The sequence below is a fragment of the Doryrhamphus excisus genome, linkage group LG3 (assembly GCF_037039965.1).
Source record: "Doryrhamphus excisus strain RoL-2023G ecotype Guam linkage group LG3, RoL_Dexc_Guam_v1.1, whole genome shotgun sequence".
Lineage (NCBI taxonomy): Eukaryota > Metazoa > Chordata > Actinopteri > Syngnathiformes > Syngnathidae > Doryrhamphus > Doryrhamphus excisus.
The window spans coordinates 2,810,259-2,828,015 of NC_136359.1; the positions used below are offsets into that span (position 1 = coordinate 2,810,259).

The following is a 17,757-nucleotide window of genomic DNA, read 5'->3' on the forward strand; positions in this document are numbered from 1 at the left end:
GTTCTTACCTCTGTCCTGGCCGTGTAGGAATCTAACCCTCCTCACACAACAATGGACGAAGAGAGCTGCTCAGCCGTGGGTCTTGGGATGATCATCAGCCAAAGCGGGGCCCTCTGTGGCAGCCCCTCTAAGACGTGGACCACCTCAGCTCTTGTCCCATTCTGTCAGGGTGAGTTCCAAACAGCCGGAACCTCTGTTTCGACCCCCCCCCCCCTTCAGCGGATGCAGCCGACCTCTTTCTCTTCTGTGCCCTCGGCATCCCAGAGAGGAGACAAAAAATGGCAGCACTCATCTCAATAAACCGGAAGTGGTTCAAGTGAAAAAGGCGGGCTTAAATCGCTACATTATTTTAAATTTAAAATGAACATGGATTGATGAGATATTGCTATATTTATTATTAATCAGATATACATGTACTGTGTACAGTGAATAGGTATAACTCAATTAAACTAAAATAAATTATAAGATATCACATCTAAAATATATGACTTCATAGAAGCTAAACTTAGTGACTTCTTATTTATAAATATTTATTTATAAATTTAGTGACCTGCTTATTTTATATTTATCTATAAATTTAGTGACTTATTTATAAATATTTATTTATAAATTTAGTGACCTGCTTATTTTATATTTATTTATAAATTTAGTGACTTATTTATAGATATTTATTTATAAATTTAGTGACCTCTTATTTTATATTTATTTATAAATTTAGTGACTTATTTATAAATATTTATTTATAAATTTAGTGACCTGCTTATTTTATATTTATTTATAAATTTAGTGACTTATTTATAAATATTTATTTATAAATTTAGTGACCTCTTATTTTATATTTATTTATAAATTTAGTGACTTATTTATAAATATTTATTTATAAATTTAGTGACCTGCTTATTTTATATTTATCTATAAATTTAGTGACTTATTTATAAATATTTATTTATAAATTTAGTGACCTGCTTATTTTATATTTATTTATAAATTTAGTGACTTATTTATAAATATTTATTTATAAATTTAGTGACAGCTTATTTGATGTTAATGTAACAATAATGCTTCAATTTTTGCCTTGCCGGTATAGAAAACGGATGGATGGATGGTTACTGATCCATTGGAATTGAACCAAGCTCGTTTATTTATTTGAACTGAATGAACATGTTTACAATGACACCAGTTAATTCATTTATGTGTAACCTAATTGTACTTCTCACATTTTATTTGACCAGGCCAACAGATTACTCTAAATATATTTATTAATCTTTAACACAAGCCGTATGCAACATATTCAACATCTGGCAACGTACAGACCTGATCAAAAATCTTAAGACCAATTGCTACAATATGCATTTTAATATTTGGACCTTATGAGGATTTAAGTGGAGCTCCAATTTGCAAAAGCAAGCTTTCCGTTTGAGCAAATTCAAGATACCTCAATCGGATTGGGGAAAGGAATATTCCACCCCTGGGAATCCCATTATATATTCATTTGGATTGGCACTTTTCTTTGGGAATGAGGTGTATACAAAGGTAAATAAACCGAATGGAATTGGAATATTTGGGTCCATGTATACATGGCTAGTGGTACAGCTATATTCACTCTTGGCTTTAAATTGATATTGTATACACACACACACACACACACACACACTTGAAAGTCCTAAAATAGGACCTTTTTAACCCTGTATATGAATAATCTCACTTGAGAGTGCAGTATAAAAATATTAAATATCAAGTTCTTCTTAAGTAAAAACACACACTGCATTGCCTTTTGTCACAAATACAAACAATATAAATACCAAAACCCCCACCCTCTCACATAACCACTACCGCTTGACACCCCTGCACAACCTTAAGCCCTGTTCTTCCATTGAAGGAAAATGTACAGGGAATCTGATATCATAAACACAGCAGATCACCTTTCTATGCAAGCTTCTCACATGTGATATTACACTTCTGTGATTTAGCATCTTTTAGCCCAAACCGTTTATTCTCCATTGTGTGTCTGCATGTGTGTCGTCAACCTTTTCTTATAACAATAACCTTTACCGCAGACTGAGCAGCTAAAAAGTTTGACTCCAGTGTGTGTACTCATGTGTATGACCATCGCCGCATTTTGAGAGAATCTTTGACCGCAAACTGAACAACTAAAAGGTTTTTCTCCGGTGTGCGTTCTCATGTGTGGTTTCACACTCGACTTATGAGAGAATCTTTGGCCACAAACGGAGCAACTAAAACGTTTTTCTTCCGTGTGTCTTCTCATGTGTGATATCATGGCAGACTTTTGAGAAAATCTTTGATCGCAAACAGAGCAACCAAAAGGTTTTTCTCCTGTATGCGTTCTCGTGTGTGACACCAAAACAGACTTCAGGGCGAATCTTTGACCACAAATAGAACAACTAAAAGGTTTTTCTCCTGTATGCGTTCTCATGTGTACATCCATATTTTGATGGCGAGAGAATCTTTTACCACAAACGGAGCAACTAAAAGGTCTTTCCCCTGTGTGTGTTCTCATGTGTAATACGAGAGTACCATTTTGAGAGAACCTGTGACCACAAACGGAACAAGCAAACAGTTTTTCTCCTCGGTTTTGCAGCACGTGATCTCCCATGTGTTTCAGCATGTGATACGTCAAACTGTAGTTGTGAGAAAAGCTTTTACCACAAACTGAGCAACTAAAGGGTTTTTCTCCAGTGTGCCTTCTCATGTGCGATGCCATATCAGACTTGTGAATGAATCTTTTACCGCAAACTGAGCAACAAAATGGTTTTTCTCCCGTGTGCATCCTCGTGTGTCGTACCATATTTGACTTATAAGAGAATGTTTGACCACAAACAGAACAATCAAACGGTTTCTCTCCTGTGTGTTGTCGCATGTGTACAGTTAACTCACGCTTATAAGGAAACGTCTTAGCACAAACTGGGCAGGTGAAATGGTTCGTCCCTGTCGTCTTTTCAGAGCATTTGTCGCCAGTTTGAGTCCTCATATCACCTTCACAGTCTGTATCGCTGCTCAAAGGTTCTTGGGTGTTATCCCAGTCTTCCTCCTCAGGAGAGTGTGATGTTGCGTCATCGCTATCTGATAGCGGAGCTAAGAGGTTGTCTCCTCCACAGTGGTCTCCATCAGCTTCTGTTGTCATGTCTTGTGGTGTGGTGTTCTCCTCACTTGGACTGTGATGAAGCTGTGAGGACTCAGGTGGTTCGTCTTCATGGTCTTCGGTCTTCACACAGACAACAGTCAGCGGCAGCTTGGTGAAATCGGCCCCGTCTGTCCCAAGAAGACACTCTCCCTCCTGAGTGATCCAGACTTCGTCCTCTTCCTCTTTAACGTTTTCATGGTCTTCGGTCTTCACAGAGACACCAGTCAGTGGCAACTTGCCGAGATCAGGCTCCTCTGGCTCTAGAAGACACTCTCTCTCCTGGGTGATCCAAGGTTTTTCCTCTTCCTCTTTAACGTGGGGGGTTTGTCCGTCCTCCTGCTTCCAAGTGAAGCTCCGCCCCTTTGGAAGAGGGGGACTTTCTTCTTGGTGACCAATCAGCTGCTTGATGTCTGCAGGACACAATTCTATTTATATTATTTACATATTGATAGTTACTTTTTACATTCATTCATTAATTTTCTGCCGCTTATCCTCATGAGGGTTGCAGGGGTGCTGGAGCCTACCCCAGCTGTCTGGGGGCGAGAGGCGGGGTCCAAAGGACAACTTTCTTTTTCTTTTGATCATTACATCACCATTGTTTTGCATTTTGGTCACATTGGAATAGTGTTTGAGTTTGGAAAGTAGAGTGCACAAAACAAAGAAGAGCAGTGTTTTGGTTTTTTTTTTGCTTTTTCAGAAGTGCAACCAACAGAAAAAGATACTTTTAATCCTGACAATACTTCATGTTTTTTGTGACTTTATAACAGTTCCGCATTTATTCGTCTTCACACGTGACTCCTACTACATGGCTTAACAGTCAGCTGAGTTAATGTGCTTTCCTTATGCTTCCTGAAGCCATTTTTTTTTATAAAAACAGCAGACATTTGGTGCTGACTGCTCAATTTTGTCGTCTTCAGACACCACATTACTGCCTCAAACCGTCAGTTCTGCCAAGAATCGATATTGCACACCGATAGGAAAGCTCGACTTTTTTTTCTCCTACTGCTGCTCTAGTCAATAGTTGGCTCTGTGGTTTTTTTTGTGTTTTTTACAAATTCTGCACATCATCCACAATTGTTATGTGAAGACACACCTTTAAAAAAAACCCTCCCAAAACGCCAACTATGTTCCATTTACATAACATAACCTGCGTATTAACCAAGCTACAGTAATATAGTTATAGTAGGTGCTAACACCAACGTGTATCACTACTTTTCTGGCATAGCGACATTTTTGTCAAAAGCAACTAGCAACAAATGTAGCTACTTTTCTGCTATGTGGTAACTTACAGTAAAAGTGAAAGCACGCATTGTACTCATTGAACATCAGTGGGTGCTACTAAGATGTCCGCCCAAGCGGTCTGTGCAGGGTACGCTCCCCGCATCCGTGACGTGCCATGTAGCCAGGGTGGATCTCGTGAATCAAGGGACATGTACCAAGAGTTAGCATAATGCCGTTTGTTGTTGTTTTTGTATCATCAGTGTGCTTACACTATTCTTGCATGACCTTTGACTCAACATTTGCTCTTTTTATTTTGTTACAACAGATAATAGCGCATTATTCCTACAGGCTACTTGTAATAATTGACTTTATAGATAACTTATTTTGATTTTATTACGTATATGATTACTAAATCACTAAACACTTCTGATATGTAATTATATTGAACACACTCTGTTAACACTTCTACTTCACTATATCACATACTAATTAATTACAGTTTGTTGACATACTCCTGTTAAATATTAAACACAAATATTGTTATACTGCTCTGTTAAATGAAGTTTAATGCTAAAATCTATGTATGAGTGTCCCTCTGTTGTCAAATCTATAACTGCATTATGCTAAATCAATTGGTAATGTCTCTTGACTCATGAAACATCAGTAAAAGCATTTTTTTTTTTATATATTTTGGATTTTCAATTAATGTAATTTGATGGCATACGGTCCCTTTATGTCCACCGTCACAACAACAAATATGTGACTTTTCTATTTATTGTAGTTTGACTGGAACCCCGCTGCCTTCGTTTAAGCTAACAATCATGGCGGCTTCTTTTTGTTGTTACAATCGCTCAGCTAATTTCTACTCACTTCAACAGTTTTTATGGTTTAAGACACGTTGTTAGAAACCTCAACTCGCTCACCGTTATCTGCACTTTGGGGCTTTTTCTCCGTTTTCTCCGGCGCTGATTCTCTTCCTCCTTCTCTTTGACTGGACGCCGCCATCTTAGCATAGCAGTGGTTCATCTTCTATGGCGTCTTCTGTGTTCACCTCGGAAAAAGACCTCCTCGCTCACTTCCGTCGTTCCTTCGTGGGTTTTAAAAAAAGAGCACTTGATGCATTTGTTGTTATTAGAAATGGTAAAATGAGCCCGAAATGTCGAAGCTATCAGAACATTGCTTCGGAGCAATGAGACCGAGTATGCCGCTTAACCTCACGAGGGTCGAAGGCAGCCCGGAAGTCGCTAATATATGGAAAGGTTTTTTTATTTTTTTAATATTTTATTACAAGCTTCAATTGTACAAAACAATAACAATATAAGCAGAATTACAGGAACATAAAAGTGCAATTATAAAAATAAATAAATAAGGAAAGAAAGGAATGTGCCGGGATATCGCTTGAAAATAAGAACAACAAAATAAAAATAGAAAACATGTCACTTAAGCTTGTTCTTCGTATGAATTGTTTTTAGAACGTTCTCCAGTGTATTAAAAGGTTTTCAGTGCTTTTCTATTTTTGAATATCAACTTCAGTGATTCATATAATTTGATATTTTTTAGTTTTTTTTTTACAAAAAAATTAGACAAATTTTATATATTAGCACAAGAATACGAGTTAAAATAAATATTCACATTACCTGTCATTAATTTATAATCATAAATCTGTCAATTTCCCTTTATTTCATGGTGTAAGGTAGAGACCCCCTTTCATTGCATCATTACCGGTCCATTCCGATTGGCCATTAGAGTACACCTACTGACAATCTAGTCCATGTTTTCCCTGCAGCGCGTTGCAGCGTGTGTACCTTTGCAGCACACAGAGCCAACTATTGACTAGAGCAGCAGTAGGAGAAAAATGGATTACGAAGGTTTTTAATGTACTACTCGGGCTAAGGACTGACTGAGTAGAGCACTTTAGCGTTCAGAAGTTGGTCTACTGGAGCCTAATAAATATATATAGATACATATAGATACTTGGAAGTAGTATAAATAGGTATAACCTGAAGAATCATATGCAATATAATACACTCTTTTGACAACACATAAAATTCAGTTTGCATGCAGTCTAGGGAGAGAAACACAGTGTCCTTAATGTCCTTAATGTCCTTAATGTCCATAATCCAGTTCATGAGGAAGGAAGCTGCCATGAACAGCAGACCAACTCATGCATTTTGAGAGAATCCTTGACCACAAACCGAGCAACTAAAAGGTTTTTCTCCTGTGTGTGTTCTCTTGTGCAATACCACAGTAGACTTTCGAGAGAACCTTTGACCGCAGACGGAACAACCGAAAGGTTTTTCTCGTGTGTGTGTTCTCATGTGTCTGACTATGTCGCCTTTCTGAATGAATCTTTTATCACAAAGCGAGCAACTAAAGGGTTTGTGTCCTGTGTGCGTTCTCAAATGTCGCACCATATCAGACTTTCGGGAGAATCTTTGCCCACAAACAGAACAACCAACAGGTTTTTCTCCGGTGTGTGACCTCATGTGTGATACCATACTTAACTTTCGAGTGAATCTTTGTCCACAATCAGAACAAATAAAAGGTTTTTCTCCTGTGTGTGTTCTCGTGTGTCTGACCATCGCTTCTTTACGGAAGAATCTTTTACAACAAACTGAGCAACTAAAGGGTTTCTCTCCTGTGTGCATTCTCATGTGCGATACCACATGTGCCTTTTGAGAAAATCTTTGAGCACAGACTGAGCAACTGAAGGGTTTTTCTGCCGTGTGTACTCTCATGTGTGATACCATACTCAACCTATCAGAGAATCTTTTATCACAAACTTTTTGTTTTTTACCTGTCGTCTTTTTGGAGGATTCAGTGTACAAACTCATATCACCTTCCCAGTTTGTATCGCTGCTCAAAGGTTCTTGGGTGTCATCCCAGTCTTCATCCTCAGGAGAGTGTGATGTTACGTCATCACTATCTGATAGCGGAGCTAAGAGGTTGTCTGCTTGGGATCCTCCACAGTGGCCTCCATCGGCTTCTGTTGTCATGTGTTGTGGTGAGCTGTCACTGGGAGGCTCCGCCCCTCGGGCCTTGGGAAGTGTGTCTTCGCTGTCTTCAGTCTTGACAGAGACACCAGTCAGTGGCAACATGGTGAGATCAACCCTTTCTGGCCCAAGAAGACACTCTCCCTTCTGAGTGGTCCAGGGTTCCTCTTCTTCTTTTTCAATGTGGGGTGTCTGTGGGTCCTCCTGCTTCAAAATGGAGCTCCCTTCCTGCAGACAAACAATCACCTGTGGGGCATATGAAGGACAAACCCAACAAAAGGACTCAGGTGGTTTGTCGTCATGGTCTTCGGTCTTCACAGACACAGCAGTCAGTGGCAACTTGGTGTGATCATCCTCCTGCATCCCTAGAAGATGCTTTCCCTCATGAGTGATCCAGAGTTCCTTCTTTTTCTCTTTGACATGGGGGAGCTGTGGACTCTCTGGCGTCAAAGTGGAGCTCCCACACTGTAGCTGAGCGGGACAACCAATCAGCTGTTGGACGTCTGCAAGACAAAAAGAACACATGTTTCTTCAGATGTTTCTCCTGGAACTCATGGCACACTTTCTTCTATGAATGAATATAGTGTCTTTTCTGTTTATGTATTTCCAAATTGATACATATATCATATATCATATTATTTCAGGGTTATGAATTGTCTGTCTGCCCCTCATGCTGACATAATTAATGACACTAAAATGAAAAATAGCAATATATCGGCCACTCCTGGAGAAACAGCATCATGTCTACTTCCATAAATCAAAATATAGGAAAACTCCAAAGGCAATTTATTTGAAAAACTTTTCATATTGTATCTGAAATCTCTCAAACATGAAAAAGCATGGTATGGTATGCCTGATAATCCCTTTATAACGCTGATCAACGTTATTGTAAAAATAATATTAAAAAAAACCTAGCCTGAGACGAATTATCCTGAACAACATTTTTCAGGGTTCAAGATAGCCTCAAAAACGTTCTTGTGAACTTAATCTCACTCACCTTTGACCCTTTTCTCCATTGATGATTTGCTGGCAGATGACGCTGATGCTCTTCCACTTTCTCTCTGACTGGACGTCGCCATCTTAGGAAGGTTCATCTTCCATCATGTCTTTAAACTTCACTTCAGATAGCGCTCCAGTACTCCAAATCCAATTTATGTTTAGTGGACTTTAGAAAAAACGAACATTTGAGCTATTCGTTGCGAATCTACACTGTTTTTAATGTAAAATGTAAAAGGTAAAAACAGTCGTTCGCCAGTCTCCTTGGTTGCTGTCACTTCCCGATCACTATAGTCCATATCCGGTCAGCAGCTCTTTCTAAACATTTGTAATTCAATTCGGGGTTGTATCCTTCAAAGGACCCAGTCTATGCGGCCTACGAAGGCTGGGTCCTTATGAGAGTCCTCCAGTCGCGGGGAGAGGGATGTGAATTGATGTGAATTCTTCGTAACACTTCCTGGTTTTGTCACGTGGTCACACCCTCCCGCTTCTTGCATAAGCTGTCAAGTCCGCAGAGAAACAAATTGGGAGACCAGACAGTAAATAATAGCGCCAGATGTGTTTTATTATTATTATTGTAATTTATTATTATTATTTTGTGATTATGTGCTACTGGAAAGAAAAGAGCGGTCTTTTAGTCTTTGTGTATTTCTACACCATAATTATATTAACTACTTTATTAGTTCTAGCTTTTATCCCATTTGTACAACTGTGTTTTTTTTAATTGCCTTTTTTATGGAGATTTTGGCATTAAGATGTTTGGATATGAAGTTAGGTTTTGTTTTAATTTACCATTATTATATTCTTCATTTAAGGGCTGCATAGTGATAGAGTGGTTAGTGCGCAGACCTCACAACTAGGAGACCTTTAGGAGTTCAAGTCCACCCTCGATCAGATGATCACGTTGGGATTAACATTCTTTATTGTGTACAAGTCAACAAAAAAATGTAAAATGTATCCAAAGTGGCGAATATGATAACAAATTTATCTAATAAGGGTGAATAAGGAAAAGTGCAATCGTGTGCTTGAATGGTAAAAACCCAAATCCATGCACTTCCGTCCCTTTATACCCAACACCTCCATACCGCCACCAGTGGTTAGATTACTACCAAAACAACCCCGGTGCATAAAACCCAAAGGCAGCATAAATGGCTCCTACAGTACAGGACTCCGAAGACCACAAAGATCATCAGATGGCAGCACCTCGCCAGCTCCAACTGAACATAACCACATGCTTCCTATGCTGTGTAGTTCAAGACTTATATTCTTTCTTTACAGTTATTTACTGACTTTTCAGTGTGGCAGAAATTACAATTCATTTTTGTTGTTTTTCCAGTCATTAGATTAGCTTAGTATCCAATTTAGAAAGCCTGTTTTTAGTTTTATTTATCCCTGATGTCAAACTGGTTTTGAATTTCAGAATCACACATCAACGTCAACGTCAACGTCAGCGTATCACAACAAATGTTGTTTGGTTGTCATTGTCCTCTCGGTCTGCACCCACCGTGTGATGAGGTCTGCCTCAGTCCTCCTGGCTTTGATTACCGACGGCGGATCAGCATCATTGGACCCTCTATGATTATCGAAAAAAAAGCACTTTACATTTTGATGGATGACTTTGAAATGAATAATTAAAACATTCAGAAAGTTTGCCATACCTTAAATCTAAATGATGGGCTCCCCCAGGAATGTTGATAGCTACCAGCGATGAACTCAACGACGTACGCACCTTTGGAAAGAAACACATGGAAAGCTAATTTTTAAGAATCCATTCAAGTCGTGTATTTTTAAAAAATCATTTACCCCTCCGTTTGCCCATGGGTCCAGATCTCCGTTGGAGAAAATGATGTTGCTGGCTGTGGAAAGAGCTAAAGAAAAACCGAGACCACATCACATGTATGCAGGGGGTGACGTATTAAATTAAAACATTCGTTTCAAATAATCTAAGTCATATTTAGTGTGTTATTTTTTAGTCTGTTAAACACAATAAATGACTTTATTAAGTCACATTTATGTTATATATCAGTCTTTTGATATGCCAATGAATAAAATAATAGCATTCATTTAAATAATATCTCAAGTGAGAGGTTTTCGCAGCAACTTTAGGTGAGATTAAAACATATTTAGGTCAGTTAATTACAGATCATAATTAATCTATTTTTTAAATCTCTTGACAGCACTAAAACAGACATTTTGTCCGTATCTTGCAGCTCTCACCATTGCCCCAAAACTGAATTTTTAGCCAGTCGGGTCGCGGGATCACACCCCAGCGTTTGGAGCAGTATTCCATGCGTTCTTTCTCTGTAAAGTTCATCGCAGGAAACATGTCTGTCATGTTATTGCTCTCATAACAGAGATTTATTTCCGTGCACGCCTGCGAGGACAGCAAAGGACAGCAAATGTTAGAAGGATGAAGCAACTGAAAAGAAACTGGACTTTCAACACTCATTTTCTAGGTAACGTTGGTTGCAAACAGAAGAACAATTATTAAATTACTTAATATATTTAATTTTTTTCACCCTCGGCCATCTCTGTGTGGAGTTTGCATGTTCTCCCCGTGCATGCGTGGGTTTTCTCCGGGTACTCCGGTTTCCTCCCACATTCCAAAAAAATGCTACGTTAATTAGCGACTCCAAATTGTCCATAGGTATGAATGTGAGTGTGAATGGTTGTTTGTCTATATGTGCCCTGTGATTGGCTGGCCACCAGTCCAGGGTGGACCCCCCCTCCAGCACTCCCCCATGACCCGAAGCGATAGAAAATGAATGAATGAATGTATAAAGTTTTCTTAGGACTACAGTCTGTGCATCATAATACAACAACAAAAATGATAATAATGCATTTTTAATGAGTCTAATGAGTGGAAATCTGTGTGTGCGATCCAAAGCTATACATTGTGTGTACGTGTTTGTATTGATGGAAGGAAATACCTGGTAGTCCCAGGCCAGGCTGTTAAAACCAAGTCCACAGCCAGTGGGATCAGCACATTGAACAAACAACTTGTTCAAATCGAAACAAGTCAGCGAGCCGCTGGAGTTATACACAATCCCTGTTGAATTCACCATCAAAAATGGTGAAAAAAAACTTAGTGTTCACAACATGATGTAATACCACTTCAATCACATAACAATCTATGAAAAAATTTCATATTCAGTGTACCTGCACTATCTCTCAAGTTGGCCAATAGGTCAGCTCCACGAAGCATGGTGTCACAAGCAACCTGCCAATAATCAAAAGTGTTATAGAAAATATACTTATTTAATATGTTTGATTTAGTTACACACTTATGTGTAAATGTGAGACTGGTAGTGTGTATGCAGTTGACCTCCTTTTATTTATTGATTATTTAAATTTATTTTTTCCATTTCATTCTATTCCATTCATCTGCTTTTCTGGGTATGGGTCTCTGTAGGGAAGCCCAGTTTTAGTTTTTGGTTCAGCCATCAATGAGGTTATGGCTGTTATTATTATTATTTATTCTTTATAGGTTCATTGGTGGATTTATGAAAAAAAATGTCAGTCTATTTATTCCTAATTATTATTATCAGTAGGGAAGCCCAGTATTAGTTTTTGGTTCAGCCATCAATGAGGTTATGGCTGTTATTATTATTATTATTTATTCTTTATAGGTTCATTGGTGGATTTATGAAAAAAAAAATGTCAGTCTATTTATTCCTAATTATTATTATTGTAATTATTATTATCAGTAGGGAACCCCAGTTTTAGTTTTTGGTTCAGCCATCAATGAGGTTATGGCTGTTATTATTATTATTATTATTTATTCTTTATAGGTTCATTGGTGGATTTATGAAAAAAATGTCAGTCTATTTATTCCTAATTATTATTGTAATTATTATTAGTAGTATTTTTATTTATTTGCTTATTATTTTTCTGAGGCGGGGGGGGCTATTTTCAATTTTACTGTATACACACAATCAAATGACACCTCCGCTACTTTAACATTAAAAAAGCGACTCCAGCAAACAAAATGCATATCATACCTTGACAGGGTTGGCAGGCATGTCGCCCATGAAGTGAGTGCTGTAAGGATAATCCAACATGGCCATCAGCGTGAATGCGTTCCTAAGCAGCCCATTTAGCTGCTGGATGTCCTGATCAGATGATGGACGCTTACACAGGGTGAATGCCGACTGAATTTTCAAGTAATCTAACAAAGTAAACAAGAGAAAATGATGTTTGGTTTCATATTTAGACATAACCACCACGTTCAATTGTTTCAACTAGGAGTCTTAAAAGTGGGTGTGAGCTTCGTGTTCCTCCACCTCACACTTTGAAAACTACTACTTGAACCTTATTTACTGGAGTAGGCGTGGGGAAAAAACAAGCATTTACCTTGCAATTCACCTAATTCCTTTAGCTGATGGAAAGCTCCTTTTACAGCATCCCTGCATTCAGGAACAATGCTCTCAAAATCCTGTTTTAAGAGAAAACAAAAGGAAAGTATGAAACATTTACAGTCAGGACACAGTTCAACACATATGATTAAAATACAGTAAAGAAATTACAATTTCATATTCTGAAAAAAGTGAAATTCCAGTCTACGTTAATATTTGATTGTTTCTGCCTTTCATACACACAGCAGCAGCATTTTGGGTGCCCTAAAATGAAAACGCATCAATTTGGAAGGTCGATCGCATGTCTTGCCCATGTCATGAACACCACTTTGGAGATGCTGTATCGCTTTTTGGGAATTTTACCCATCATTCACAATCCATATGTGAAACATGAACACATATTTCATTTGGGATGGCTTTCATGTGACTGACTGGCAACAAGTCCAAGGTGTACCCATCCATCCACTGGCCTCAAGTCAAATGGGATCGGCTCCAGCTAACCCCATGACCTGGATGACGGAATATTAATGAGCAAAAAGCAGACATCCATCCATCTTACACTTGTGACATCTCGGAAGAACTGTGCAGGATCCCCCAGTCCAGCAACTGACAGAATGGGAGCACTGGCAGCCAGAGCTCCCGCCACCAGGTTTGGATACTTCATCCTCATATAGACAGACAGCATGCCGCCATAACTGGGGACAGAAGGAAAGAAATGCATGGGAACGTCAACTTTGAAAGCAAATATATAAAGTGAAATAGATAAATAAAACAAAAATAGGGACAGCTGTGTCAGAATGCGGTGAAGGCAGCAGCGGTGTTCACGATGTAGATGATTATGATGGAGATGAGCTTGATCGTGGAGACAGAGATCTGATCATTTCTGAGTATGGTGACGTCATAAATTGCAAATTAGAAGAGTGAATTTACTTTGAAATACAGTAGTAAATGCGACAATCTAAATCTAAAGTATTTTAATAATAACACAATTTAAAGTGCGACTAAATATTCTACTACTATTAAAAAAATGAGTGTTAGACAAGTACATTTTTATACAATATTTCTGGGATGTATCCACAATACGACAATATAAAACAATATAAAATGTATATTACATTTATATTTAAATTATGTGGATTAAATTCAGCAGAGCAAAGCTCCGACCCCTAACTTTTCGAATGGGATGTCAGACTTATGATGAATGCTTGTGATGAAGATGTAGTCACCCATGCCATTCCAACTGCATATGGAACATATTTTTTTTTAAGATACTCTTGTTTTGTTTATACAGACGTGGGGCAAACGGCACTCTTATTTTGAAGGATGGTCACGGAGGTATGTTCTGTGTGGAGAATGTGCAAATGATTCAAATTGTCACGTCGCTTCCTGTAAGGCATTTTAGTGGATTGGAATTTGGACCCTATGAACATGAAATTAGCTAAGAGGGAGAAGCACAATAGCAGGCGTCAAGCAAAAGCAGACAAACCACATCGATGGAGATGTACCACCATGCGTCTTACCTCCCACCAAACACGATGACAGGGCAATCTGTGGCTGCCAGTTCGTGTTTCAACATACTGATCATGACGGCATAATCGGCGATTGCCTGTTCCACTGTCAACAGGCCGACCTTGTCGAGGTTGAAGGAGTTGTTGCCGAAAGGGAGAGACTTGCCGTAGTACCTCTGTGAAAAGACGAAAATTCAAACTCAATGAGGGTGAAAGTAACATGTGTCAGTGCTACAAATAAGTACTTCATTGCAGAGGTCAAGATTTAACAAAAACTGGATCTGTCCATTCATTTTCTGCCGCTTATCCTGTTCAAGGTCATGGGGAAGTGGAGCCTATCCCAGCTGACTTTGGGTGAAAGGTGGACAACACAATCATAGCACGCATATTGAAAGAAGACAACTGTCAACCGGAACTACTTTCCTCTACACAACTCAGCTAACATGACAAAGTGCGGGGAAAGTCACAGTCGATGCACTTCACTGCTGACGGGGATATCATACAACTTCATGTCCAAAACATCGAAACCAGGGGTCTCAAACATGCGGCCCGCGGGCCAAATGTGGCCCGCAGGACACCGCAGGAAAGTTTAATGTTTGTGCGGCCCGCGCAAGTTTGATATGGATGCTGTATGGTATCATGTACCCAGAAAAAATTATTACGTTTGATTCATGGTCATGTTAAAGGTTAAATAACTGTTAATAGTTATCCTCCCTATCCGTGTGGAAGTGGTAAGTTTTTGGCTATTTAAGTTTAAAGGAAATAACTTGAAGGCTACCGTTTAGGTCGCTAGCTCTCTAGTTTGCGAGTTAGCATGTGTCTCAAGACCCTGCAGTTGCGCAATATGTTGTAAATAAAAAAAGTATAAATGTGACTATAGTCGTGTTTTGTCATGTCTACAGGGCTCTAATAATGCTTTGTTCATTTTAATCTGAAAAAATTGTCTACCCATCAACTATATGTGGTTTCTTAAGTTTTTATTATTTGCTGTTTTATTATTATTATTATTATATTTATTTATTTAATTATTTTTCATCTTATTTTGTGTAGAAAAATAAAAATTAAGATATTTGAGAACAGTGGAATATTTTATCAGAGCTTTTCTTGTAGAAAATTGGAACCAAAGCGAAGTTTTTTAAATTTTTTTGTTTTTAATAAATGCGTTTTTTTTTGTTTTTTTTGGAAAACCTGATGCGACCCAGTCTCACCCAGACCCCAGCTCCAGTGGCCCCCAAGTAAATTGAGTTTGAGGCCCATTATGTAAACTATTCCTTTAAATACCTTCTAAAAAGCTGCTTTCAACTAAATTAGTACAATAACAAATGTTTTTGTGCTTGTAAACATAGTTGTACATTTCACCAAACAAAGACATAACACATGTTACATGTTACATGTTGCATTACATGTTCAGCAAATACGACCAGGGCATCCTGCTGAGCGGCCAATTCGATAAGAAATCCCGTGTTAAGGGCAAACTCCCAGATATCCCCTTCATTTCCAGTGTAGAAAAAAATGGGACCATATCCAGTCTTCCAATACTCATCTACACGGGGAAGAGAGGAAAAAAAAGACAATGTCACATAAACCTTGTCTTGGTTGTTGCAACATAAAAAGTGCCACTCGATTCACCAGTGATTAAGTATCGCTGCAGGAAGGTCCCATTCCCCATGGCGTTGAAGTTGAAGTGGTCAAGACTCTGTAGAAAATACTTCTCTTTGAAAGTGGCCCGTGGCTGGGATCCATGTATTCCTGTCTATTAGAAGCACATCACATCAGTGGGTTGCATGAACTTCAACCATCACTTTCATGTTGTTTTGCTTTTAACTCTCATTTTCAACATCGTCACATTCAAGTTGGACTCAAACTCCTAAACCAAACAGTGCCTCAGTTACAATTATCTGGCTGACTAGTTCATGGAGTTATATCTGTAAAAAATGCTTACTTTTATGTTTATGTTGTGGCATTGTTGTTTAGATGAAGTATACATGGTGTAATTTGTGTCAAAGTGAAATTTAATTTTTAACAAAAAGCCTTTTTTCCCCTCCCTATTTTTGTTAGGAGCTGATATTTTCCTGAAACCTAGCCATGTTCTACCGCTGGTTAGTAAAGAACATAAAAATGTAGAAACACACTTTCTAATCTTTTACCGTGTCTATACAAGATAATACTCTGTGTGCCTTGAAAAATCTATCAAAATCATCCAAAATGGCCTGTGGTAAAATGGCTGGGGTTGAATGAGTTAATATCCCAATCTTATTTTCTACCTATGAATATGAACTTGAGGTAGTTCTCTCAAAATAGAAATGAAACGTTTAGAAAACTGCTGTCCGAGAGCGAAATGATGTCAATTTTTTTTAACTGAGACCAAAACTGTCCAACTTGTATATAAATGACATCTGCAAAGTGACCAAAGACTTAGTTAGTATTAGTATTAAGTACGCAATTGTCACAAAGACAAAAGCCGCCACAATACACATCATCACTGCCACCTAGTGGTCACCGCTATACAAAATAGACATACATAATGTTGTTGCACCATTGTATGTATTTTTTTTAATGTTATGGGTTGAGTAAGGAACGTAAACAATATACCAAGACGACAAAATACAAGGAAGAAGAGTCTTGAACAATATCTGTTTCTGAAATACTGGCCAAAATTGTCAAATGATGTGTTAAGTAAATAATGAAGATCAATTCATGTAAATATGTTTGCATTTATTCAAGCTACATTAGTCATTGACACAAACAGCACACAATATATGGTGATAAGTATAACAAAGTATAAGTAAAATTGAAAAACATTGAAAATAAATAATATATATGCAGTTCATTGGGTTTTTTTGGGGTTTGCTTCTTGATAGCTTTTGCTGTTTTTCATCCTGCATTATTTCACGTGATTTCACGTGATTATTTTTGCTTTGCATGCGTTTTATGGTTTACGTTTTATGGTGTTTTTGGTTTGAATGACAAAATGACAATAAAGACAGCAAAAGCAGAATTACAATGCGTGGGAAGAGTTGAAGAAATAATCGAACGTGAACAACATAACCTGTTATCTATCATTTAGCGATTGTTTAGCAGGCAGTCACATGATATATATCCCATATACCCCATGAGTGCGCCAATGAATACAAAATATAAAATAAAACTCACTCACCTCAAATCGGCTTTGCGGCAAAGCTTGTACATGTTCGGTGGATACAAAGTTGAATAATATTATTGTTAATAAAGTCAACTTCTTGTCAGTCATGTTAAAAAAACGACGATACCAAGTCCTCCACTGTGAAAGTCACTTCCGGTGCAGCCAACACGCTCAGCCCGCCTCCACTACCAGTACAGGAAATGCCAAAATAAAATACCTTAACTTTTCCGATGGCATTGATTTCCAAAATAAAACACCGGGGACGCTTCCGGTGGAATTGATTGTCTCAATGTTTCAATCACTAGTCAACAAAACGCCTTATAAAAATGAAAAAATGTGGTAACATGCATGATAGATGAAGAATAAAGCTAATTCTGGAAAAAACACCTTGTCCAACATG

At 38.2% G+C, this 17,757-nt stretch overlaps 3 protein-coding genes across 3 annotated transcripts in view; 1 reads left to right on the forward strand and 2 right to left on the reverse strand.

Annotated features, from left to right (window-relative positions):
• The window catches only part of LOC131128114 (uncharacterized), a 101,349-nt gene that overhangs the window by 44,600 nt on the left and 38,992 nt on the right, over window positions 1–17,757 (forward strand). The gene's annotated exons all lie outside the window — the stretch shown is intronic.
• On the reverse strand, window positions 1,635–8,813 carry LOC131128108 (uncharacterized). Its single transcript, XM_078789255.1, has 4 exons — window positions 8,354–8,813; window positions 6,532–7,859; window positions 5,287–5,368; window positions 1,635–3,552 (listed from the first exon to the last, which is right to left on the reverse strand). Exons 1-4 carry the CDS (start codon window positions 8,448–8,450, stop codon window positions 1,991–1,993), a joined length of 3,069 nt encoding a protein of 1,022 aa, XP_078645381.1. The 5' UTR covers window positions 8,451–8,813; the 3' UTR covers window positions 1,635–1,990.
• Window positions 9,261–17,749, reverse strand: dpp7 (dipeptidyl-peptidase 7). The gene is made up of 13 exons (XM_058070515.2): window positions 17,373–17,749; window positions 15,845–15,968; window positions 15,619–15,758; window positions 14,228–14,391; window positions 13,267–13,402; window positions 12,706–12,787; window positions 12,354–12,520; window positions 11,512–11,572; window positions 11,283–11,401; window positions 10,570–10,726; window positions 10,156–10,220; window positions 10,011–10,081; window positions 9,261–9,925 (listed from the first exon to the last, which is right to left on the reverse strand). The coding sequence occupies exons 1-13, from the start codon at window positions 17,463–17,465 to the stop codon at window positions 9,808–9,810; spliced, it is 1,497 nt and encodes a 498-aa protein (XP_057926498.2). The 5' UTR covers window positions 17,466–17,749; the 3' UTR covers window positions 9,261–9,807.